The 25,000-nt window shown below is 41.7% G+C and overlaps 1 protein-coding gene and 1 long non-coding RNA gene across 4 annotated transcripts in view; both read left to right on the forward strand.

Annotated features, from left to right (window-relative positions):
• The window catches only part of LOC138959624 (uncharacterized), a 345,659-nt gene that overhangs the window by 318,627 nt on the left and 2,032 nt on the right, over positions 1-25,000 (forward strand). The window contains exon 2 of the long non-coding RNA XR_011453760.1: positions 24,168-25,000. This exon is cut by the window's right edge and continues 2,032 nt beyond it. This is a non-coding gene — a long non-coding RNA (uncharacterized lncRNA). The remainder of the gene's footprint in view (positions 1-24,167) is intronic.
• The window catches only part of LOC138959623 (neuronal acetylcholine receptor subunit alpha-10-like), a 123,054-nt gene that overhangs the window by 96,022 nt on the left and 2,032 nt on the right, over positions 1-25,000 (forward strand). For all 3 annotated transcript variants that reach the window (XM_070331183.1, XM_070331184.1, XM_070331185.1), the window contains exons 5-8: positions 2,998-3,452; positions 12,711-12,797; positions 19,820-19,935; positions 21,309-25,000. The exon at positions 21,309-25,000 is cut by the window's right edge and continues 2,032 nt beyond it. In XM_070331183.1, the coding sequence (XP_070187284.1) occupies positions 2,998-3,452; positions 12,711-12,797; positions 19,820-19,935; positions 21,309-21,761 (1,111 nt within the window). In that variant the 3' untranslated portion in view covers positions 21,762-25,000. The remainder of the gene's footprint in view (positions 1-2,997; positions 3,453-12,710; positions 12,798-19,819; positions 19,936-21,308) is intronic.

The raw sequence follows: 25,000 nt of genomic DNA on the forward strand, positions 1-25,000 counted from the left end.
ACTTGAGCATTATTTGTGCTTATTCCCCCCTCTGCTTCTTTACCTCTGTAAACTTGTAGAGCTAGTTATTTTTCGATAATGACCCAGCAACCAAACAAATAACGAGCCAGCAACAGCCTGAATCCTCGATAGTGCAATGGGTTGAGAAGCTGTTCTGTTTCGGTACTACTTTTGCGACTGAACAGTTCCGAACGCTCTATACGTACGAAGTATACATCTCTGGAGCAAACAATACAAACATACTGCATTTAAATTAACAACTACAGGCCTGAACACATGAATATCCATATAAAATCCATGAGTTCGGTTGTTTTCTGAATCTAGATCTGCTGTGCACAAACCGTTCATCACAAGCAAATTCCCAAGGCAAGTAACTCATACTCTAGCGACAAGAGTAGTTCCCCTTCTTTTAACTCAGTTTCTTCGACAACACTGACTGCAATCCGACGGTCAGTTTTCAACAATATTTCATTTTATAAACAGATCACACGCAACCAAATGCACACATCTCATCAATTTAAACAACATAAAGCGGTTTCATACACTATTTTCCCCAGAAAACTGAACTTCATACAGTAATTAACGTCGGAACACGGGTGCAAAAGTTCGTCTGCTAGTCCCATTTGACGAAAGAACATTATCTTAAGCGATACTAAAACATAAACAGAACACACAATACCTGCCTTTACCGCCACAGCAGAATAACAGCATATCTGTGTACTTGATTTTAGTCCAAAACAAGGAAACTGACAAGAAGTGTTAACAGAATGGAATGATTTGCACGGAACTATACAACCGCGCATCAATCGATCGCCTGCGCAGGTTGACTGGTTGAGTGAGTCGGATTCGATGAAACTTTCGCACAAAAACTCCTGTTTTCTTTGAATAACTGAAGAAAGGAGGAATAAAGAGGTTACACACCTCGTCTCAGTGATTATTAAAAATAATGGTCTCAGTTCGCGGTCATGAAAAAGCTCGCTGAAGCTCGCATTTTTCATGATCCGCTAACTTCAACCATTATTTTTAATAATCACTGAGACTCGGCATGTAACCTCTACATATATTCCTCTGATGGTTGTTATACCTAGTGTTTCATTTACTTCTTGTTATCGCCTTTCTTCTTCTTGTTCTTGTTCTTGTTCTTGTTCTTGTTCTTGTTCTTGTTCTTCTTCTCCTTCTCCTTCTCCTTCTTCTTCTTCTTCTTCTTCTTCTTCTTCTTCTTCTTCTTCTTCTTTTTCTTTCATGTTTTTAGCACGAGTGGATTTGTACGTGTATGACCGTTTTTATCCCCTTATCGCCTTTCTTATACCGTACTTCTTTGTTCTTGTTTCGTTTTTTCCCAACTTGTTTCATTGTCTTTACTTCACTCTGCTTTATCTGTCGTTGACAAATGCGTGCTTGTGACACGCCGAACTCCGTACCAATCCCTACGAATGTCAAGTGCCTCCAAGATTGTTCGTAGATAAATTACAATCGATGGCGTTTGATTAATAGTGCAGTGAACTAGGTATGTACACAAACATCTTGCTCTTTGAATGTATAGCATCTCTTGCGTGCTGTTGCAATTTCCAAAGCATGTTTGTTTGAAGTTATTATTATCTAACAACTGGTTTTTTTTTATAGACAGAGTGGGTGGTTAGTTGAATTATACGGAGAGATAACTGAACAAAAGTAATAAGACATAGCCATATATATATAGCTATATCAATTTGTGTTGTTGTTGATAACAAAAAATGCATTATGGGTTTGAAAGTGTAACCAACGACGAAAGAAAGTGTGGCAAAAACGGAAACAAGAAACAAACGAAAAGAAACAACAGGGAATCAATTAAACGATGAAGTGACGCACACTTTCCAAACTGCAAACAGTCATGCACCTGTATATTTACAATATAAAGTGCCTTTGTTAACTTTCTGCTTTCAAGTAAACGTTTGAAAGACATATTGACCTCCACAATGTTTGCGCTTGCTATACACACTGAGAGACGAATACTCGCTCAATATAATAGCGTTGCTTGCAAAGCAGACAAAGATGATTGATCGTGTGTAGATTTTACACTGGTATTTGACACCTTCCTGTTTGCATGTAGGGGTAAACGTTTCTTATGAGAAGATTTTTGTTGTTGTGCACTTACGTCTAAGCCCTTAGGGGTATGTGATACACACAATATAGAATGAATAGAAGTGCATGACGAGGCCTGTTGCTTTAAGTAAACACATCAATACTTTCGTCAAGCAATTGGCTTTTGCTTCTTTGTTATTAAGTCGTGTTTCTTGTTTGTGTGTATATGCAGGCTTTGGCGTTGAGATTATTAACAGTGTTTCTAAAAAAGATATTTGACTTTTTTTTCTGACCATTGTTGTTTTGAATAAACAACGGAAAATTAATTATCAATGTATGCAGCCTAATGCAACACAAGATGAACCCAACAAAACGCAGCCTATGAAAGTAGATGTGTTTTTTTTTTCCCAAAATGATTATTGTAAATGTTGATCATAGTCGTACTGGAGTTATGCATGCAAACACATTTAAAGCAGGCTTTAAGTATTAACACTACATTAACAAAATAATATGCGTGTAGTTAATTGCTCCAACAGTCAGGGACGAAATTGGTGTTTTATAAACCTTTTGTAAGTAATCGAACCAGTCATGCAAACACAGCGAGATGAAAAAGAAAGGTACAACAACTACACGACTCAATGATAAGGAAATCGTGTTTGAGTAGTACTCACAACGGAACACTTTATTCTTCTTGACATTAATACAATATGTTCCCCTTTCCTCCCTCTTTACATCGCCAATACGTGTCCTTGATATTGATATCATCCTTAATCTGTGTTCCCCTCTTTACAGTGCCGACTGGCATCATTGACAATGACATTGACACACGTGTATCCTTTTGCCCCCTTTTTTTGAGTGTGGGCATGCAACCTTTACATTGATAAACCTAATTTTTGTATACACTTTAATTTCTTGTTTTCTCTCGCTCCTTTACAGTGCGGACATGCGCCTGGACGAGCATCGCAAGGCACTGGCCATTATATCATCGGACGGGTCCATCTACTGGATGCCCCAGGCTATCTACCGCAGCTCCTGTTCCATCGACGTCTACGCCTTCCCCTTCGATGTGCAGAACTGTTCGCTCAAGTTCGGCTCCTGGACCTACGATGGCTTCAAGCTGGACATTCGCTTCTACGAGGACAAGAACTTCATCGACATGACTGAGTATGTTAAGAGCATTGCCTGGAGAATCATTGACGTGCCGGCTCTCAGGACCGAGGCCTGGTACACGTGCTGCCAGGCGCCTTTCGTGGACCTGCAGTACAACCTGATATTCCAGAGGAGGGCGACGCTGTACAACTACATCCTGATCCTGCCCTGTATTCTGCTGACTTCCATCACGCTCATCCTCTTCTGGATCCCGCCTGAGTCCCCCGCTAAGATGCAGCTTGGTGAGTTGTTGATGAGTATACGTTTCGGGATGACGGGATGTGTAGGTAGTAGTGGTGGGGGGCGTGGTGGTATTTGTGGATAGGTGTGGGTGGGTGTGGGGTTGGTTGAGTCAGGGTGTGTGAGTAGAATACAATACTCTTCATTATCTCATGATCTTCCTTCTTTATTTCTGTTATTCTAATGAGAAAATATAGCGCGATATTTGCTCAGTAGGCCTAAACTTCGGCCATGACCTTGGAACATAACCTGCGCAGCCGCAGTAAAGAAGAACAAGTCGCGTAAGGCGAAATTACTACATTATTTTAGTCAAGCTGTGGAACTCACAGAATGAAACTGAACGCTCTGCATTTTTTCACAATGACCGTAGTCCGCCGCTTGTGCAAAACGGAGTGAAACTGACAAGCCTGTTTAGCGCGGTAGTGGTTTCGCTGTGCTGCATAGCACGCTTTTCTGTGCCTCGATCTCTTCGTTTTAACTTTCTGAGCGTGTTTTTAATCCAAACATATCATATCTATATGTTTTTGGAATCAGGAACCGACAAGGAATAAGATGAAATTGTTTTTAAATCGATTTCGAAAATTTAATTTTAATCATAATTTTTATATTTTTAATTTTCAGAGATTGTTTTTAATCCAACTATACCATATTTATATGTTTTTGGAATCAGGAAATGATGTAGAATAAGATAAACGTAAATTTGGATCGTTTTATATAAAAAAAAAATGTATTACAATTTTCAGATTTTTAATGACCAAAGTCATTAATTAATTTGTAAATGTAAGACACCAAGCTGAAATGCAATACTAAAGTCCTGAAGATTGCTTTACAAAAATTTCAATCAATTTGATTGAAAAATGAGGATGTGACAGTGCCGCCTCAACTTTTACAAAAAGCCGGATATGACGTCATCAAAGACATTTATCGCAAAAATGAAAAACGTCTGGGGATACCATACCCAGAAACTCTCATGTAAAATTTCATAAAGATCGGTCCAGAAGTTTACTCTGAATCGTTCCACACACACACACACACACACACAGACACACATACACCACGACCCTCGTCTCGATTCCCCCTTTATGTTAAAACATTTAGTCAAAACTTGACTAACTGTAAAAAGGAAATATTGAATGACATGGTGACGTTTCGAATGGGACCCAGGCATGATTGACCACTTGATTTCGACCATGGACCCCTCACGCGCCGTGTCATGTTTGATCACGGACCAGCCATTTACACGACGGACTAGACCTAACAAAAACAAATGACGTCAAAGTATATTTCGTTCTATGTGTAACTTTGTCATGACGTCTTTTTTATGACTGCATGCGCGTTAAATGTTTTTCGTTTCCGCCGTGTATGTCTTCTTTGTTCATAACTCTATCCAGCAATATCTCTGTTCTGTCTTATCTTTTTAGACTCATAGGCCCAATGGCAGTAAAGCGGAGAAAGCTACTTGAAAGTGGCAGCTAAACCCGTGTCCTGAAACAGCTAAAACACTCTTCTGGGGTGCCGTTACAATGTTAACAAAAAAGTGAACAGGAGAATAACGGTTCAGTGGCGAAATGACATCAGATTGAACATTTATTCCGGTCAATGAAGGGACGATTGGAGCTTCAACAATCCGTGTCAAACACTAGGGCTAGATTCGTAGCAGACGACAAACAAAGAATATAGTACCTGTCTTGTGATGACGATTATGTCATTATACATTATGTGTACGTTGTGGGATATATTCGTTACACCTCCGATTCATCGATGGAATCGCGTGGTATCTTGTCTCGACGGGGTGAATGAATATAATGACGTCACTCGAGGCTCTCATCATATCCATTGGCCCAGTCTCGACAAGATACCACGCGATACCATGGATGGACGGAGTTGTAAATTATACTTATTATGACATGTGACTGTTTATGAGACACATTGAAACAATTATTTGTTTTTATGTATTTTAAGAAAACAAGTGTGCATAAATTCCCGAAATGTCGAAGAATGTATATATGTGTGTGTGTGTGTGTGTGTGTGTGTGTGTGTGTGTGTGTGTGTGTGTGTGTGTGTGTGTGTGTGTGTGTGTGTGTGTGTGTGCGTGCGTGCGTGCGTGCGTGCGTCTGTGCGTGCGTGCGTGCGTGCGTGCGTGCGATCGGGCGATCGTACGTGCGTTAGTGCGTGCGCGCGCGCGTGCGCGCGCGCGCGCGTGTATGAGTGTGTGTGTGTCTGCTTAGACGACAGGATGTTAACATTCGTTATATTTGTCCGTCCGAACAAAAAACACTTGTTGTATGTCTGACTTTCTTCACATCATTATCATTTCATGTTAGTTTCACATTTACAAATTGAGCCAGTAACACGCCAACCTTTCTACGCCTTTTTGCCCAACTACTCATCTCACGTTATTAGCCTAGATTTCCCATATTCATAGACAGAATCTTCTGACATGACTTTCAAATTCCTGACCTTGGTCATGTCAGCAGTGTCTGGCTACGTGAAAAGTGTCTTCCTTCCCAGCACAAAACCATCGTATTAAACAGGCTGCGCTTATATCCTCGACCATTCATACATGTCAACTATTCATCTGCATGTATTGCCCAGCCAGAAAGACCGAGGAAGCTCTTCGGAAGACTCACTTGCTTGGCCGAGAGATAGTTCAGTCGATCCCTTCAGTCAAACTACATTGCTAGGCTCGTACTTGCAACTGTGTTATATAAACGTCAAATGTGTGGCTACATGTATTGCCAAGACAGAGACAGGAAGACCAAGAAACCACTTCCACTCTGTAAAGTTCTGACACATTCGTCGCTTCAGAGATATATGATTATGAGTCGTTCCCTTCAGCTTAGCCAGAGTAGCTAGATTCATCCTGTTTACTTATTTATATATATATATATACTAGAATGAATACCCGCTTCGCCGGGTAGCCGGCTTCGCCGGGAAGAAGTACTTAGAGCCGTACGCGGGTCCGAACTATGGACCCGCCAAGCTTAGGTCCCTCCCAGATTCGTGGAATGGGAACAGCACGAAAATGATTCAGTGGCCATAATGCCATTCCTGACCATATCGAGTCCCATCCTTGTCGACGAATGTAACCGTGTTAATCACCTTTGGAGGCGAACTCCACTCAAACAGGACTGAGCAAGTTATGGCTTCTCAAAGGAAGGCCAGTACATAAAATTACACAAAAGCCGCCAGACCACATCACAAACAGAACTGAAGAATGCACAGGTGTTGCTTACATAGAGACACACACACTCACACACACACACACAAAAACACAGAGAAGCCGTATCTATAGAGAGATAGATGACAGTGTATTTTTCGCGTGGCTATAAATTGATTCGACCTTTGCACTTTTACAGTGAGGATAATTTACGGGTCCAATTTACGTTCTGTACATTGCGTTGACCTTCTAAAAATAGGTAACAGTAACAGAACGCCGGGAATATCCGAAGACGCTCAGCGCAGTGGACAGCGCAGTGTAGTAACTTACAACTGAACGGGAAAGCCACACGAAGGAAGGGAGATAAACGCCAAACACTGGAGAAGATAAGGAAGAGTTACTTATAATGGTGAAATGAACACAAAAACGAAAATGAGTTCAGCGCTGCGCGCTGAGAGCACGTGTTGAAATATCTCATCGATGATATTGTGTCCGGGGTGTAGCTGAATACGGTGTCCAAATTTGAAAAAGATCCACCGAGAACTTTGGCGTTGTGATGTGGTGTAGCGGCTATGGTGTGTCGGTATGGGGGCCCGGGTAAGCTGAGGTGGAACCAAAATAGCTGAGGTGGAACCAAAATCGGTTCCGCGCTGCGCGCTGAGAGCACGTGTTGAAATATCGACCAGGTTGTGTCGTGTCCCGGGTCTACTTGAATATGCCCACCAAATTTGAAGCAGATCCATCGAGAACTTTGGCCGTGCATCGCGCACAGACACACAGACACACAGATACACAGACAGACACACAGACACTAGTCGTATATATATATAGATAGATATATATATATATATATATATATATATATATATATATATATATATATATATATATATATATATATATATATATATATGTCAAATTTTCAGCTTCAAGCATTGCCCAGATACGGATAGACCAAGACACCCCTGTATTAAGTGCCAACCTTTGGTCAATTGGTTGTCAAAACAATATTTCAACCGGTTCCTTCACTTCTGGAACTAAATCGCCGCACTAGGCTCATCATTGGGACTTATTCATAAAGGTCCAGTGTTCGGCTACATGTTCTTTCCCAGACAAAGACAGAAGGACTATGAAACCACTTCCAAAAACTGACAAACGTTGGCACACTGGCTATTCAAGAAATATTGCAGCCAGTCTCTGCACACTACTGTAGAAACGAAACCGTCGTGCTCTGCTCATCCTTGCGACATATATTCATACGCATCAGATGTGTGACTACGTTTACTGCTCAGGCAGAGGAAGCAAAGAACTACGTCTCATACATAAACGCATTTTGACCAACTGTTTGTCCAAGTATAATTATACGTCAAATGTTTGGCTGCATGCTTTTCCCACAGGGAAATAGACAAAGACACCATTTGCATTATGTGTCAACCTTTGGTCAATTGGCTTTACAAGATAAATGCTTATCCTTGTAACATATTATCCATATACGCCCAGTGTTCGACTACATGTTTTGCCCAGACAGAGAAAGGAAGGACCATGAACTCACTTCCACTAACTGACAAACTTTTACACATTGGCTGCTCAAGAAATGTTTCAGAAAAGAAACTAACACTCGCGCTAGGCTAATCCTTGCGACACATGTGTGACTACATTAATGTTACGGCCTAGGCAGAGGAAGCAGGAAGCCACGTCTCGCACATGCACGCATTTTGACCAACTGTTTGTCCTTGTCATGGCCTCTGTACGGAGAAAGAAGACTAGCGGTGCAAGGGGAAAGGTTGCTGTTGGAGTTCTCGGAAAGGCAACGAGATGATGACATTGCTGTATGACAGTGGACGCCCAGAAGCTAGAAGACATAGAGACAGAAAATCGATCCGTATTCGGTTGGTGTGGATAAATGAAGACATTAAAAGGTGAAAGGAGATGAGTCTGTATGTTTGTATAAGTGTGTGTCTCTCTCTGTTTCTGGTGTTCTGTCTTTCTGACTCATACTGTTGTATATACGTCAAATTGTCATGTGTGCATGTCAACTCTGCGTGAGAGTTGGCATGTGTGAAGTGAGTTTCGTGTGTGTGTGTGTGTATGTGTGTGTGTGTGCGTGTGTGTGTGTGTGCGTGCGTGCGTGCGTGCGTGCGTGTATGTGTGTGTGTGTATGTGTGTGTGTGTGTGTGTGCGCGCGCGCATGCGCGTGTGTGTGTGTGTGTGTGTGTGTGTGTACGTGTGTGTGTGTGTTTGTGTGTTTATTTTGGTGCACATAATTTGGTATAAGTGAGGGAATTTAGCTAAGACTGCCTGTAAATGTTGCATCACTAGACTGTACGCGTCACTCTGCATTTGCTCGTGTCTACTTCTTCACTCCTTTCTGCGTAGATTTTAAAATATATCTCTGTCAAAATACCCACGCCTGTGCATCTCTGGGTGTCAAACAGCTCTTCGGGCACCAATACAGAAGAGGACCAAAAAAAAAACTTAAGATTAAACTCCCCGACCAGATAAAAGCCGACGTCGACCACCGCTTTTCTGCCTTTGACAACTTTACGGAGGACCCCCCTGGCCTTCGCACTAACGAGCTAAGGGTAATATGGTGCACGATGTCTGCCCTTTGCATCTCCGCAGGCATTAAACCAGATTACGTGTTTAGCGTATCAAATAAAATGTAGCCACCGCCAAGACGATCGCATCATGAAAAAAAAAATCAGAAAGTCGAAGGAAGTTTCTGATGCTGCAGAAGCCTGTCGTCCATTTAGAGATGATAACAGCACTAGTACACCTCAACGCCGTCTGTTTAGCTTAACCACAGATACAGAACACTCAGAAAGTCAATAGGCTAGAATGGTGCCAATCGAAACGCGTTGAAATAGTTAGAACCGATACCCATTCTTGTCAATGTTGCGTTAACACGGAGCACGTCGCCTCCAAAGGCATTTTACACACAAAAAAAGGATATCGCCGCCTCGGCTGTTCAACAGCAATGAATCGCCTGGTAGTCGGGGTCCCTTAGTAGCTTCGTGAAGCGAAATTAGGGAAAAGGGAAAGGGAAGTGGAAGTTTGGCTAGAAATAGCGATCAGTTTTATGAGGTTTAATCTCGTCCCGTCATCGTTCTCCGTGACAATTGTTGTGGCATCTTTACAGCCAGTCTATGAATCTCATGATTGTCGAATAGAAGTAAAGACAAGAAAAGAGAGAGAGGAAGAGAGAGGGGCAGACATGTGAGAGGCATATTACATCGCAGTCGGGAATTTGCTCAAGGTTGTATAGGCTACGCTGTTCCGTCTGTCACTGGAGAGAAGGTCGTAGAACAAAGTAGTCGATGGTATTACCGAAATGGCAAGCTGGTCGATCTAATCCCAGGATTATATTGCCCATAATTTAGAGTGGCTAAAACCCCGCTCTTGTTGGACTAGCAACATGCTGCGGTCTTGCTCGACTTAGGGCAATGTGAGGCTGTAAAAATAAACTTGTTATTCTAACATTCTTGGGTTATTTCGTGACTCTTTTGACTCTTGTTCTTTTTACATTTAGTCAAGTTTTGACTAAATGTTTTAACATAGAGGGGGAATCGAGACGAGGGTCGTGGTGTATGTGTGTGTGTGTGTGTGTGTGTGTGTGTGTGTGTGTGTGTGTGTGTGTGTGTGTGTGTGTGTGTGTGTGTGTGTGTTTGTCTGTCTGTGTGTGTGTGTGTGTGTAGAGCGATTCAGACTAAACTACTAGACCGATCTTTATGAAATTTCACATGAGAGTTCCTGGGAATGATATCCCCGGATGTTTTTTTCATTTTTTCGATAAATGTCTTTGATGACGTCATATCCGGCTCTTTAAAAAAGTTGAGGCGGCACTGTCACACCCTCATTTTTCAATCAAACTGATTGACATGTTGGCCAAGCAATCTTCGACAAAAGCCGGACTTCGGTATTGCATTTCAGCTTGGAGGCTTAAAAATTAATTAATGACTTTGGTCATTAAAAATCTGAAAATTGTAAAAAAAATATATATTTTTATAAAACGATCCAAATTTACGTTCATCTTATTCTTCATCATTTTCTGATTCCAAAAACATATAAATATGTTATATTCGGATTAAAAACAAGCTCTGAAAAATACAAATATAAAAATTATGATCAAAATTAAATTTTTGAAATCCATTTAGAAATAATTTCATCTTATTCCTTGTCGGTTCCTGATTCCAAAAACATATAGATATGATATGTTTGGATTAAAAACACGCTCAGAAAGTTAAAACGAAGAGAGGTACAGAAAAGCGTGCTATGCAGCGAAACTATTACCGCGCGAAACAGTCTCGTCAGTTTCACTGCGTTTAGCACGAGCAGCGGACTACGGTCATTGGGAAAAAATGCAGTACGTTCAGTTTCATTCTGTGAGTTACACAGCTTGACTAAATGTAGTAATTTCGCCTTACGCGACTTGTTTTGGTATTTCTCTCGTGTGTGTCATGTGCATTTTCTTCGAATCTCACACACACCCAAATGTGTACTTTAAGTTTATTTTGCAATCGTGCATGCAAGATGTAAAGATGAGGGCCCCAAAGGGGGGGGGGGGTATCATCACGATCACGGGAAGGGAAATTTTAGCTTTCACGATCACAGTTACCTTGATTTTTGTTTTCACGATCACAAACACCTTGACGAAGAGAGGATCATAGAGTGATACAGCTGTGAAAAATGTACGTTGAAAATAAAATGCTTTGCAATAATGCCCATCACAATCACGAAAACAAATGACGATCACGATCACGAGACTTGATTTTTTTGTCATCACGGATCACGGGCAAAGTCCCATCACGATCACAGAAATGGAAATTTCGGCAATCACGGTCACAGAAAGGTCAAAAAACGCCAATCACGATCACGATTTTAAACCCTTTGGGGCCCTCAAAGATGTGTGTCGCTGTTTTGGAGTTGCCTTTAGTACCATCCGTAAACACGTGATGGTTCGGTGATGCCACAGTAACCATTGTTCCCTAGAAAAGCTACAGTGACCAACACACCTCAGGGGCGGACGAGGTGTGGGGGTGGGTTTCTGGGGTTTCCGGAACCCCCCCCCCCCAGCCCCCCCCCCCAAAATTTTTCTTTTTTGTTTTTCTGGGTTGTTGTTGTTGTTTGGGGTATTAATCAGTGACAAAATCTGCTGCCTGAAACTGGTAATGATCATCCTCAGAATGCACCAGATTGCACCATTTTGCATCCTTTTTTCAACATTTTCCGGGGGGGCATGCCCCCGGACCCCCCTAGCAAGCTAGGCGCTTCGCGCCTTCACACCCATATCTTCACAATATACTTTTGGAAACCCCCCCCCCCCCCCATAAAATGAACTGATCCGCCGCTGCACCTGTTAACTACCTTTCTAATAATTATAGCATGGGCCCTTTAGAGCTTTGCTTTCAACAACTGGTCATCCGGCAGAACTTGGCATCCCTCTTCACACCAGTATAGTATGCACATATACCCGTTTTATACTGTTGGTGCTGGGCAGTAAAATTGATGAGGTATTCGCACTAATTTCAAGACTGTGTTTAAGTTCGGCCTCAGATAGGTGTTCAGGTTTGTATGGTCGCATTTCTAATATTATTATATCACTCCGAAACACGGGAATACAACACGAATCCCAAGGTGTTTAGATAAAGGAGTATGTACGTTCTTCACACCACGATCACGAGGACGAATTTACATAAAATCATAAAATAAAATAAAATAAAGTTAACTTTATTATCTCACATGGAGAAATTGCAGTGGTGGTGCATATAACGTAGAAGACATGGTACTTCGCACTATCAGCAAAACTGGTAACAGTTATGCAAAGAGAACAATTTCTGCAGTTAAGATACTAATTAACGCACAGAACACTACCACAAACTTAAGATATCGGAAGTAATGGCAATTAGGGTCCGTCCATGTTATGTGGATGTGTGTGTTCCTTTAGCGTCGTTGTTGATGTAGCTAATGTGGATGTTCTTGATTTCCTCATCATTTTCATTCTTGCTTGGTAGTCTGTTGTACTAGTCACTTTTTTTGTATAATTTCTAATTTGAAAGTTTAAGCTTTGCAAAACTAATCAGAAGTCGGTGTCTCATTTCAGGTCTCACAATATTCATCGCCTTTTTCATCTTACTGAAGCTGTTAGAAAAGAACTTGCCTCCAGCGACATCGCATATGCCATTGCTTGGTAAGTACATCAGCTTTCGCGTGTACAAGAGTAACTGTTAAACCGTCTTATCCTTACGTGTCGTTAGACATGCTGCAAGACACCTTTTTGTCTGTTTTACTACAACTTTAGCTTTATTACAAAACGTTGATGCCTTGGTATTGTTGAGGGTTGTCGGATTTCAGCAATGCAGTGTCGTGTGTGTGTGTGTGTGTGTGTGTGTGTGTGTGTGTGTGTGTGTGTGTGTGTGTGTGTGTGTGTGTGTGTGTGTGTGTGTGTGTGTGTGTGTGTGTGTGTGTGTGTGTGTGTGTGTGTGTGTGTGTGTGTGTGTTTTAAGCCAATCTGTCACCGTCCATTTTTTACAGACATCCAAACCAAGCAAGTATAGCCTTATTCAGGATCGAACAACATATTTGAATACGTCAGCATTGATTATCAATAAACTGGTCATACATATAGCACATACAAACATAGCACAAAGCACACACACAGCTCTTTCCTTTCAAGCCTACTATATACCAGCCGAAAGCAACAACACTATGACGAAGAATAACAACAACACACACCACACACACACACACACACACACACACACACACACGCACGCACGCACGCACGCACGCACGCACGCACGCACGCACACACACACACACACACACACACACCACACACACACACACGCACACACACCGCCACACGCACACACACACACACACACACACACACACATATACACACACTGTGACACACACACACACACCACACACACACACACACACACGCACACACGCACACACTGTGACACACACACACACCACATACACACACACACACACACACACACACACACACACACACACATGTTCCCAGAAGTGTATGATAGGCAGTTGAAAGAGCGACCCGCATGATACCCCACTGGGCAGCTCCATCAAGTGTCGTTGCCAAGCTCATCAATAACGCCGCCGCAAGCAGAGCATGCTATGCCACGATCTTAAGCAGTCATGCCATGCCACTTCCGCATAACCAACGCACAAAACCAAAGTTGTGTTTGTATCCGTGAGCTTGTAAAATTGTGTTTTGACATTGAAGCAGTTTTCTATATGCACGTGTAGTTTTTGTTTTAATTCGTTCCTTTCGGCATTCTTGTGACTTTGTTGTTCAAAGAATAATTTCAATGCGTAATTGCAAAACATATAACGTTAGGACTGGGTACTTCGAACGGCGAACATAACGTTTGTTGTCATGTTTGTTGTTGGTGTGAATCTTGGAGTTCATTTTCTGGTTGATGTATACACAAAAAAGAAGGTTATTTACAGATTGGCACAGTGTGTCGATGGCAAGCACATATCCTTGTATGTTTGCAATGTTTTTTTGGTGTTTTTTTCCCACAACCCTTATCTTGATGGAGTGAATGCCATCGACGTTATCGGTAACATATAACGAGCACTTTTTTGTTCTCCAGTTGTTAAGATTCTGTTGAATGTTCAAGTTATTCGTTTTAAATTACCTGTATAAGAGTGTAAGTTTAGTGTGTTGCTGTTTCACTACAGCTGCTAGCAAACATGATGTCCCTTTAGATACGAGGCAATATATATTCTGTACCTAATGTGCGACTTTTTAAACCACGATGGTGCTACTAATATGATGTCGTACGTATTATCATTTCTCGGGGATGAGTCTCTGCTTTTGCGAGGAGATAAACCTTTCCATGTTTATGTTATTCTTTACGAGAAGATAAACGCTTGTATATTACAGAGTGATTTCGTTTGTATCATTCTAAATAACATCTAATGATGCGATAAGAGAAAAGCTGGGTTGCTTCAGCACTTCTCGCATCACTCACGTCTTCGTGCTATCACTGTGGCAACCACGCTTGAAGGTGCTACTTGGTTTGTGTTCTGCATCGTAGAAGAGGTTATATCACAAAGACCTCACAGTAAAACACGAAAGATGAATCATCTGTCTGGAAGAGAATTCAGGGTGGAACTACCACTCACCAACACCTTTTATCTGTTTGCTGAGCATCTTTCTGAACAGAAAAGTGTACGTGTGCTTTTGCACATTCAGCAGCAACCACATTGCCGGTATACGTTAAGATGTAATTAGCTTATAGAAATATTGTTTTCTGACACTTGCACGATAGTTTTGACAGCGGGTACTCTGGTATAATTACATAGGGTTTAGTCTTATGGTTTTGTTTTGTTGTTTTTCGCCCGGAGGCCAGTTTCTGGTTTGATAAAGACTGCATGCTGATCGCTTGTAATCATAGTATCTATCTATATACATATATATATATGTATAGGTTACAACACGAGTGGTTTTTTATATGGCTTGTATTTCAGTCAAGACCCAGCGGATGAATATCATCGGGAGACACGAGCCTCTGGCGAGTGTCTCTCGATTGATATTCCCGCTGGGTCTTGACTGAAATACAAGCCATATAAAAAACCACGAGTGTTGTAATCTGTATATCCCATTCTACCATCAAACACAAAGTGTAGACTACTAGCGGCACTGTTGCGATCTGTGCAGGGTAAAACTGTTGCCAGCGAGACTTAGCCCTTTTGCAACCTTAAACTAAGTGACCGTCGCTGAAAAAATAAAACGAATGAGTGCATCGATAAGTACGCGGTAACACTACTTTCAGACCATTTAAAAGCTTTAAGTAAAGGTTCATAAGTTGCAAGAAAGTAATGAAGTCGAATAGAAATTAATTTAGTTGAAGCGCACAATTCTTTTGTTTTGCGTTTCAGGTCGGCAGAACGGGCGAAACGGGTTTGGGACCCATTTGGCTTACTCGATTCAGAATTGATTCCACGTTGTTTTTCTCGAACGTGTGTAATTAGGCTTATTGACAGAGAAGCAAATCTTAGGGAACAAATATGTAGGTTTAGATTTAACCATTTGCTCCCTATTTGAAATGTATCTACGTGATAAACTGTTTTGCGAGTGTGTTTGCATGGATGAACTTAAACTGGTATGGGTGAGAGGAAAACGCGACCGACACGTCTGTCACCGCCGATTGATTGCATTTTGATGGATTACGGAAAAATATGTGGACTTACTGCAGAGCCAGGCAAAAGAGTAGACTTGCTCGCAAAACACGTGAAACAGCCGATGTTTGATAGCTGAAGGCGCACACCGGCAAAACACACTACCGACAGATTCTCAAAAGTCGTCTGCTAACGATGCAAGGGGAGGGTACTCGTGTTTTTGTTTTGGTTCGCTAGCATCTGGTTATCTTGTAAGTTGAATGTTCGTTTTTTTCGACCTGCATTGCTTTCATAATGAAAGAAACTTTTGCTTATTGCATCTCATACATCAGATCAGTTCTGAGATTCATTTTTGCGTGCAACTGATATGGTTTTCTGAGCCGTGCAATACGATTTTAGAACTTCATACAAATGTGTCACATTGTTCGGCGCGAGCGAGGTCAAAGGTCGGGAGGAAAGTAGTCCTTTGCCCAAATCGGAATCTGCACTATCATATATTTTTTGGAGTCCATGATGTATTTATTGAGCTATAAAAATACAACATATATACCCATACTGAAGTAACAGAGACAAAGAAGGGAGGTCATGGGATATATATATATATATATATATATATATATATATACGACTTGTGTCTGTCTCTGTGTGTGTGTGTGTGTGTGTGTGTGTGTGTGTGTGTGTGTGTGTGTGTGTGTGTGTGTGTGTGTGTGTGTGTGTGTGTGTGTGTGTGTGTGTGTGTGTGTGTGTGTGTGTGTCCGCGATGCCCGGCCAAAGTTCTCGATGGATCTCTTTCAAATTTGGTGGCCGTATTCAGGTACACCCCGGACACAACCTGGTCGATGACATATTTCAACACGTGCTCTCAGCGCGCAGCGCTGAACCGATTTTGGTTTTTCTCTGGATCCATTCCCAGTAACTCTTCCTTATCTTCTCCAGTGTTTTCAGCGTTTATCTCCCTTCCTTCGTGTGGCGTCAATCCATATTCCCGTTTCTATTTTTAGAAGGTCACTGTCGACAACGCTCAATCCATATTCCCGTTATACTATTTTTAGAAGGTCACTGTCCCGGCGAAACCGGGTATTACTCTTCTCCAGTGTGTTGCGCATTTATATCCCTTTCTTCGTGCGGTGCGCCGGCAAAGCCGGCGTACACCCGGCAAAGCCGGGTCCTCGGCAAAGCCGGGTATTCAGCTCGACTTCTTTCCGGCGAAGCGGGTATTCATCTAGTCATATATATATAGTCACAGTATGCCCTTTTCACTGTCTCTGTCGGAGACTATAGGCCGTGAATTGCCAAGTGTTATGTGCTCTGATGCAATATTGTACTTGTCTTAGGATGCAAATGATCGGCGAGTAGTACGATATGGGCTCTGGTGCGATTTACTTCTTTGGCTCGACATAATCAGATGTGATGTTATAAACGTAGCTGTGTGTATCTGTCTGTAAAATCACCTGCTGATCTGCTGCAGTACTAAACTAATCAGATATTTCGCAAGGTAAGAAGAATAAGAATAAGAATACTTTATTATCTCATAGAGAAATTCGGGCGTGGTACATAACAATAATACAAACAGGACATTGTTTTTACATAAGACATATAGCACTATATAACAGGGCAGGTTATAAACACACCTCCCACATACCTCTCTGGCCATTCCTTGCATTGTGCTTACGCATTCAGTCATGAGGTGTTTGTGAGGTTTTTGACGATAAGAGCAAACCGCTTACCTCTGTCGCTGGTTTGCATCAATAGTCCCACAGGAAGTAGATTTAATCTTGCAATTGTTGACGTTTAAGATACGATATAAAAAAAACAAATGAACATGTTATAAGGAGTAGGAAAGAGAGTGGTTTTATTTTAAGAGGCATTGCACGTTTGTGGAGATTATCTGCATGAGAAGCTGTTGCCGATCTGTATTACTGTCAACAGAAAATGACTTCATCACTGCACTAAGTTGTGTTGTAGATGACGTTGCGAACTACACTACGGATTTTGAGATTTGACATTATAGGGTTAACTGTTTTGCATACAATACTTTAGGAGTCAACGATATACGGCAGTCTGGTGCTGGCACGCAAAATCTCACCTCATAACTTTTTACCGAAAGGCGAAGAGCCTCGTATGACATCCTAAAGTCCAGCCTCCCTTCTGACGCCCACAAAGGTTTCCCCTTCCATCCTTGGACAGACCAGGCAGCCATCGAAGACATTGATTCGGCGATAGATGATCGGAGCCCTGACCTTGCTATTGGAAGGGTCCACAATTTATGGGACACGGCAATTTGCTGCCGCTTGCAGGCACGCCATGGAAAGCCAGCAATGGGCGGGCTGCCGGATTGATCCAATGAGCTGCCCGGACCCTTCACAGTCCTTGCGGTTGATCCCAGGCAGTAAAGACTGTAATCATGCAATTAGTATCGGTCTGGAAAACAGTCGGGGCTGAGGTTTTTGCGGGCGGAGTTTTATTGCAGATTCTGCGTAAATTCTGCTTACCCTTGTTCTGTCACAGTATGACGGATGTATGTATGTGCCTTTGAAGAAAAGCATGTAATCCACTAGGAAAGTGTTAGTTGAGGTTTCGTAAAGTGCACATTGTCCGTAAATTCCATTCAACCCTCTGTGGGAGCTTGATGAATGTCTAAACCCTAAACGAACGCAAAAATGATCTAAAAAAAAATCTTCGGCGTAGGTCCGGTCAACATTACTGTTAAGTTTTCTTGTTGAGGGTGATAAGAATCCTATAGTGCACATCTAGGTTGAAGTTCAGGCTGAGATATGACGTGAGTCAAAACGATCAGAAGAGGAGAGAGCCGAGTTTATCAACTTGACAACTGGCACATCCCAGGCTTTGAAACCTCCGGATTGTCAATTTGTCAGGACACTTTTTGACGCGTAGGTAAAGAAAGGGGGGAACAGAACGGAAAGATCGCGGTGTGGCGTGCCTCTTTTGATCGATTCCAGACCCAAGTTTACCCCCGAAATGGTCGAGGAAACGAGCAAGCAAAATTTGTCAGCTTGACACTGCACACTGCTGCTGCTTTGAAACTTCCAGATTGACGTTTTTGGCAAAGTGTTGGAGACAAGGGCAACAACAGAAAATGCATCCGGTGCTTTGATCTGTCTTTTGAAACAACACTGTTCCTTTCGCGTTGATTTCCCTGTTTGTTCCAAGTATTTAATTTTAGATTTCACGGTTTTCATTGACGGATAGTGCTGGTAGTTCTGTGTTGCTCTCTTGTTTCGTAAAACGGGTTGAAGACCCAGCACAGAGACAACATCACGGTCATCAGATGCGGACAGCTTTTTGATATAAAGAGAAAAAAAAACACCATGGCAAACAAACAAGACAACAAAATAAAACTTGAATGTATGACGTAATAGTATATAAAGGCTAGTAACGCTCCTTCCGTCAGTTCTCCTAAAGTAAAACATCATAGCGAAGTGACCTGAAAACCAACATTCCCTTGAATCAAATTCACAATAAATGCATCTATGTTGACATGCACGTACTACTGTCTGAACATGATCATCATCACGCTATGTTGTTTCTAGGGTGCATAGTTGACACTGCAACTCATGCCCACTATATTCGAAACTCACTTTTAACGAATTTCACTTCAACGAAATTCACGTTAACACCATTCACTTTAGCAGAAATGTACTTGATTTGAACTTCCCTGTAACTGGATTCACAATCAACGTATTCATGTTGACCCGTATTTTTGTCTGAACATGATCAGCATAACGTTGTACTGTTTCTGAGATGTATTGTTAAGAATACATATGATATCCATTTTAAGCACAATTCACGTTATCCGAAGTTTACTGAAACCGAGTTCACAATAAACACATTTAAGTTGGCAGGCAAGTACTACTGTCTGAACATAATCATCATCACGCTGTAGTGTTTCTGGGGTGCATTGTTAAGCATAGAAGTGATAATCATTTTAAGGAAAGTTCACTTTAGCCGAAAATCACTTTAACCGACATTTCATATAACCGACATTTCATATAACCGAGTTCACACAAAAAAACGAATTTATGTTGGCAGGCACGTACTACTGTCTGAACATGGTCATCATCACGCTGTCCTGTTTCCTCAACGTGCTGATTGTGGACCTGACGGCGCATGGGACCAGAGCTCACAAGCCACCCGGTTGTATTTGGGTAAGTGGACGACGTATTTCAGATAGATTCGTTGGAGCTTAGGGGCTCCGCTCACATATGTAATTTCAGCAGGACCGACGACGCACTGCAGCTTATCCCAGCCCGCTACAATTTGCATGAAAGAAAGCAGGCCAAAATACTCGTCATAATCCCTATCGCGGCATAAATAATAGGCCGTGCGTCGTCTGTGCCGCTGAAACTACGCAGGTATATTCTGCCCATTAGCGAGCGGTGGATGTTTGTTTTGTGTTGCAGGGAAAGCCGCTGTGTTGTTGCTGGGTAAGGTGTTTTTTGTTCTGTCTACAGTAATGATATTTGTTTATTTTTAATGTGTTAATTTATTTGTTTTGTTTATTTTTTTACTTAATTTATTTATTTTTGAAGTTGTAGTTTGTTTTTATTGTTTGCAATTCAGCGAACAGCTCAATGACCATACGTGGGTTAAACAAAGAAGTACTGCATTTTCATACTTCTGACTAAACAATTAGAAAGGATGTGATGATAACCATTCCACAGTCAAATGCATAATTTATTTTGGCTAGTCTTGGCCTACATGCTTGCAACATGTAAACAACTTTTGGTGTGGTTTACTTTGGTTTCTTACAACTGCTCCCCAGCGAAATTGTACACGCCTTTACGCCGATATTTAAAAGTGCATCCTCTTGAAGCTTCCGTACATCATAACCGCATCATGTCCTCGCTCTCACGCGCGTCCTCCAACGTACAACCATAGAATGTTCACGAAAGTATACAAGTATCTACTCTTGAGGCTGTCCAGCAGCGTGTTTAAAACACTCCCAAACTCTGTCTTCTTACACGTGTTCTCCAACATACAACATAAACCCTTAGAGAGTCCTCTTAGTTCGGGCCTGTCCATAAAGTAGCTGTTGGTTTCCTTATCAAGGAGGTTTTTTACAACGGGTTGTTTGTAGCCCCTCGCTCAACCCTCACCACGTTACCCGTGCTTAGAACTAGCAAGAGACTTTAGAACGAGAACTCAAGGCGGGGTTACATCTGAACAAATGTTGCATCTATAGACATTGCACCATTGGTTTTTTGTGTGTGTTTTTTTAAATCGGGATTCCCGAGAGACTATATTAGTTTACTGGAACACTGGTAGGGGTCGACGCTTGCCCTCGTTGCAGTCGAAGGGTGTAAAAAATAGATTGATTATCTTGTCATTGCTGCGACCATCTTGGTGACCTTTGGAGATAAGTCATACAAAAAAGTCTCTTATTAATGTTATCCACTTTAAAGGCCGCTAGGTCGAGATTCTTGTGAACGTACTCTTTTGTCCTGAATGAAACGTTTCAAAAGTTTAACCCTGCGTAGTTGTGTACTAAACCAATTGCACTCTCTGTCCTCTCTAACAGCTTTTCTACGACGTGCTGGCGCGCTGTCTGAGAATGACGGACCTGGTGCGGCCCCTCAAGCTAGCCATGGAGAAGATGAAGACGCCGGACAAGCGCTACGAGGACTCGGACAAGTGGACCAAGTACCAGGACCCCAACGCCTCCAACGAGGCCCTAGCCCAACTGCACCAGGAGCACGTGGCTCGCTCCGGAGGCACGATCGCGGAGATCGACGTCAAGCTCTTCGAGCTGAGGTCGTTCATTAGGGAGCAGCGTCAACGCATGGAAGAGAAGGACCGCAAGGAGCTGCTGGCCAAGCACTGGAAGGCTGTGGCGCTCATCTCTGACAGGATCTTCTTCTGTATCTATCTCATCATCATCACCAGCTCGCTGAGCTACACACTGCCTGTGCTCACCTCCAGCGGTATGGACATAGAGTCTAAGTGGCTAGAGCGAGCCAAAATGCGGGCATAATGATCGGCCCTAAAAAGGTCATGCTGTTTGTATAAGATTAAAGGCTGGATAGGACGCTAATAAAGTCCAGCAGTTTTGATCAGGAACGAAGTTTCTTTCACATTTCTTTCAGCTGGCTGGATAAAGCGTCAAAGTTGCTAGAGCGAGCTAAATCGCGGTATTAGTGATTGGTACATCGTTGCCACGTCGCAAATAGGTTCAGCATTTTACGCTTATAACGTTCAGCTGTTTCTATCAGAAACAAAGTTTCTTCAACATAGTTTTCAACTGGCTACACACAATAAGTGGCTGAAGCTGGCCAAAACTCAGTTGTAGCAATCAGTATGCTGGTATCATCAGTCCTGACGTTCCTATGAGAAATTAATTTGTCTTTTACGTATCTTCCAACGGACTGGAAATAAACGGTTGGAGTGAGCCAAAACACTAAGTGATCCAAGCGATCGGGAAGTTGGTGTCACAACGCTTACCAGGTCAAGCTATTTGTATAAGGCCAAACAAAAATCTATGTAGGTTTAGGGTAACGTGACAAAAAAAGATGGAATTGGTTGGTCGGCTCTTTTTCTTCTTTTTTTTCTTCTTCTTAATTTAGTCGATTTTAAAGGAGGTTACTTCCCTTAGTCTCGGTATGGTTCGCAAAATATGTCAAAAGTGGGTTTGTGTTTTGTTATAAATTAAAAAAAAGTTGTAGGGTTGGTGGGGAAAAATAGGGTAGGTCGGGTTACCCTAAACCAACATATATTTTTGTTTGGTCTAAGAATGAACGTTTCTGTACAACGACTTCCAGTTAGCTGGACATATACAGAATGCAAGTGACTACAGGAGCGGCCAAAACAAAATACTAGCCAATAGCACATTAAGTTCAACGTCCGGTGGTTTTATAAGTATCGATTTCGTCAACAGCTGGGAATCCAATGTTAGCTAACACTTGCATGACGCTTTCTTCCATCCAGATGATTGAACATAATTCTGAGTTCATTGGATAGGCAGATAGTCAAGCTAGGTTATTTACAAACAGGGGGTTGGTAACATCACACTAATAATGTACAGTTGTTTGTATAAGAATTACGGTTTCTTCAACATGATTTCCAGCTGGTCTTAGAAATTATGTTTGTTTTTCAACAAGTGGGAATCGGATAAAAGCGAACGCAAACACGACGATGCCAGCCCATCGCGATGGAATACTTTCTCGGTAATGTTGGTATCGATGATATAGTCCAGGTGATTGCATACGATTCTTAGTTTCCGAAACTGATGGAATTGCAATTCTGGAGAACGCAAAGTGGCAATAGCTTCCATGTATTATATATTAGACTTCCAGTCAGATCAATTCTGTGATAGACAGACAGACAGACAGACAGACAGACAAACAGACCTGCGTACATTTAGTACTACCAAAAACGTCCTTGAACATATTTAGAAGGTCGTGCTGATCTTGAAAGATTGTAGGCGTCTGGAACATGCCCGGATGTGATAGGCAAGTTGCTGTGTTAAAATTGTTTGTTCTAGAGCTTGTTCTAGCTGGTACTCCGAATTGCAAGGAAGATCGTAAGTGTCGGTAGGATGCCTACCTGGATATCAACATGAGACTTTGGAACCTTAAGGCGATGTGTGGCACTAATATTAAAATTGGAGAATACATGGAATAACTTAGTTTTCGTGGTAGTTATTGAAGTGACTTATAACGTTACAATGAATGAAAAATGTGTAAATATTAATGGACACAGATCGCCGTTGATATGGAAACAGCCGCAATTTTGGATTTCTAGGAAACGGTTTTACAGCAACATCATACACCAGAAATTCATGATATTTGGTACAAAGATACACATGACTTTTTATCTACAATCATATAGAACGATATTTTTACTAAAGACTACAGTTGAATTTATATTAATTTTTGTAAAAAGGATTAATGAATTTCTAACCGCATATTCATTAATCCTTATTTCAACAAAATAATATAAATTCAACTGTAGTCTTTTCTCAAAACATCGTTCTATTTGATTGTAGATAAAAGACATATGTATCTTTGTGCCAAATATTAAGCATTGCTGGTGTATGATGTTGCTGTAAAACCGTTTCCTAAAAATCAAATATGGCGCCGTTTAAGCCAGTTTCCATAGCAGGTCTATGTCCTGTAGTATTCACATATTTTTCATTTCTTTTCATAAGTCACTTCAATAACTACCCAGAACACTAAGTTATTCCATACCGCCCTGATATGGCCCTTCGTGGTCGGCTGGGCGTTAAGCAAACAAGCAAACAAACAAACAAGTTATTCCATGTATTCTCCAAGTTTCATGTTGGTGATTTTAGCGCCTCACATCGCCTTAACTTGCAAGGCTGACATAGTTGGTATTCTTTCTTTTTTTATTTGGTGTTTAACGTCGTTTTCAACCATTCAAGGTTATATCGCGACGGATAGTTGGTATGAAGTCGTATGTTTCTATGCTGTTGTATTAGAACAGACAGAAAGACTGCTGTCTGCTTATTGATAATAAAGACTGCACTGGTGGCACAATAAACCATCCAGACAACGAAAACGAACATCGGGTGAACATGGAATTGTGAAATTGTTAATGTTATGTTATTCACTGCATGAACAATGAACCGGTACCGAGAACATGAGTACTCTTGCTGTTGTGCTCGTTTGAAGTCTTTCTTGAACACGGACCTTCGTTTGTTTGTTTGCACAAAGATGTTGTTTTCTTCATCAATGTTCAAGGGAACTGTGTGATTTGCGCTGTTGCATATTTGATATGTTGACGTTTGCTTCCGTACAATTAAACGTATTTTTGAAGGTACCTCCACCCCCCTCCCCCCCCCCTTCTTCTCTCTGTGTCTGTCTCTGAATAATTATAATGTGTCTCTCTGTCACTGTCCCTGTTTTCTCACTGTCTGTCTCTGTCTCTCTATCGTGGTCTCTCTATCGTGATCTTTCTATATCGGTCTCACTGTCTCTGTCACGATATCTCGGTCTGTCTGTGTGTCTGTGTGTGTGTCTGTCTGTCTGTCTGTTTCTCTCTCTCTCTCTCTGTCTCTGTCTCTCTCTCTTTTTTTTTCTCTCTCTATCTCTCTCTCTCTCTCTCTCTCTCTCTCTCTCTCTCTCACACACACACACACTCACACGCACACACACACACACTCTCTCCCTCTCTTTCTCTCTCACTCTCAAAGTTGAAAGACTAGACTTAGGGTTAGTGACACATGTCCTGTAAAATCCACCAGTGTGCCCCTCT

Source organism: Littorina saxatilis, linkage group LG2 (genome assembly GCF_037325665.1).
Source record: "Littorina saxatilis isolate snail1 linkage group LG2, US_GU_Lsax_2.0, whole genome shotgun sequence".
Taxonomy (NCBI): domain Eukaryota; kingdom Metazoa; phylum Mollusca; class Gastropoda; order Littorinimorpha; family Littorinidae; genus Littorina; species Littorina saxatilis.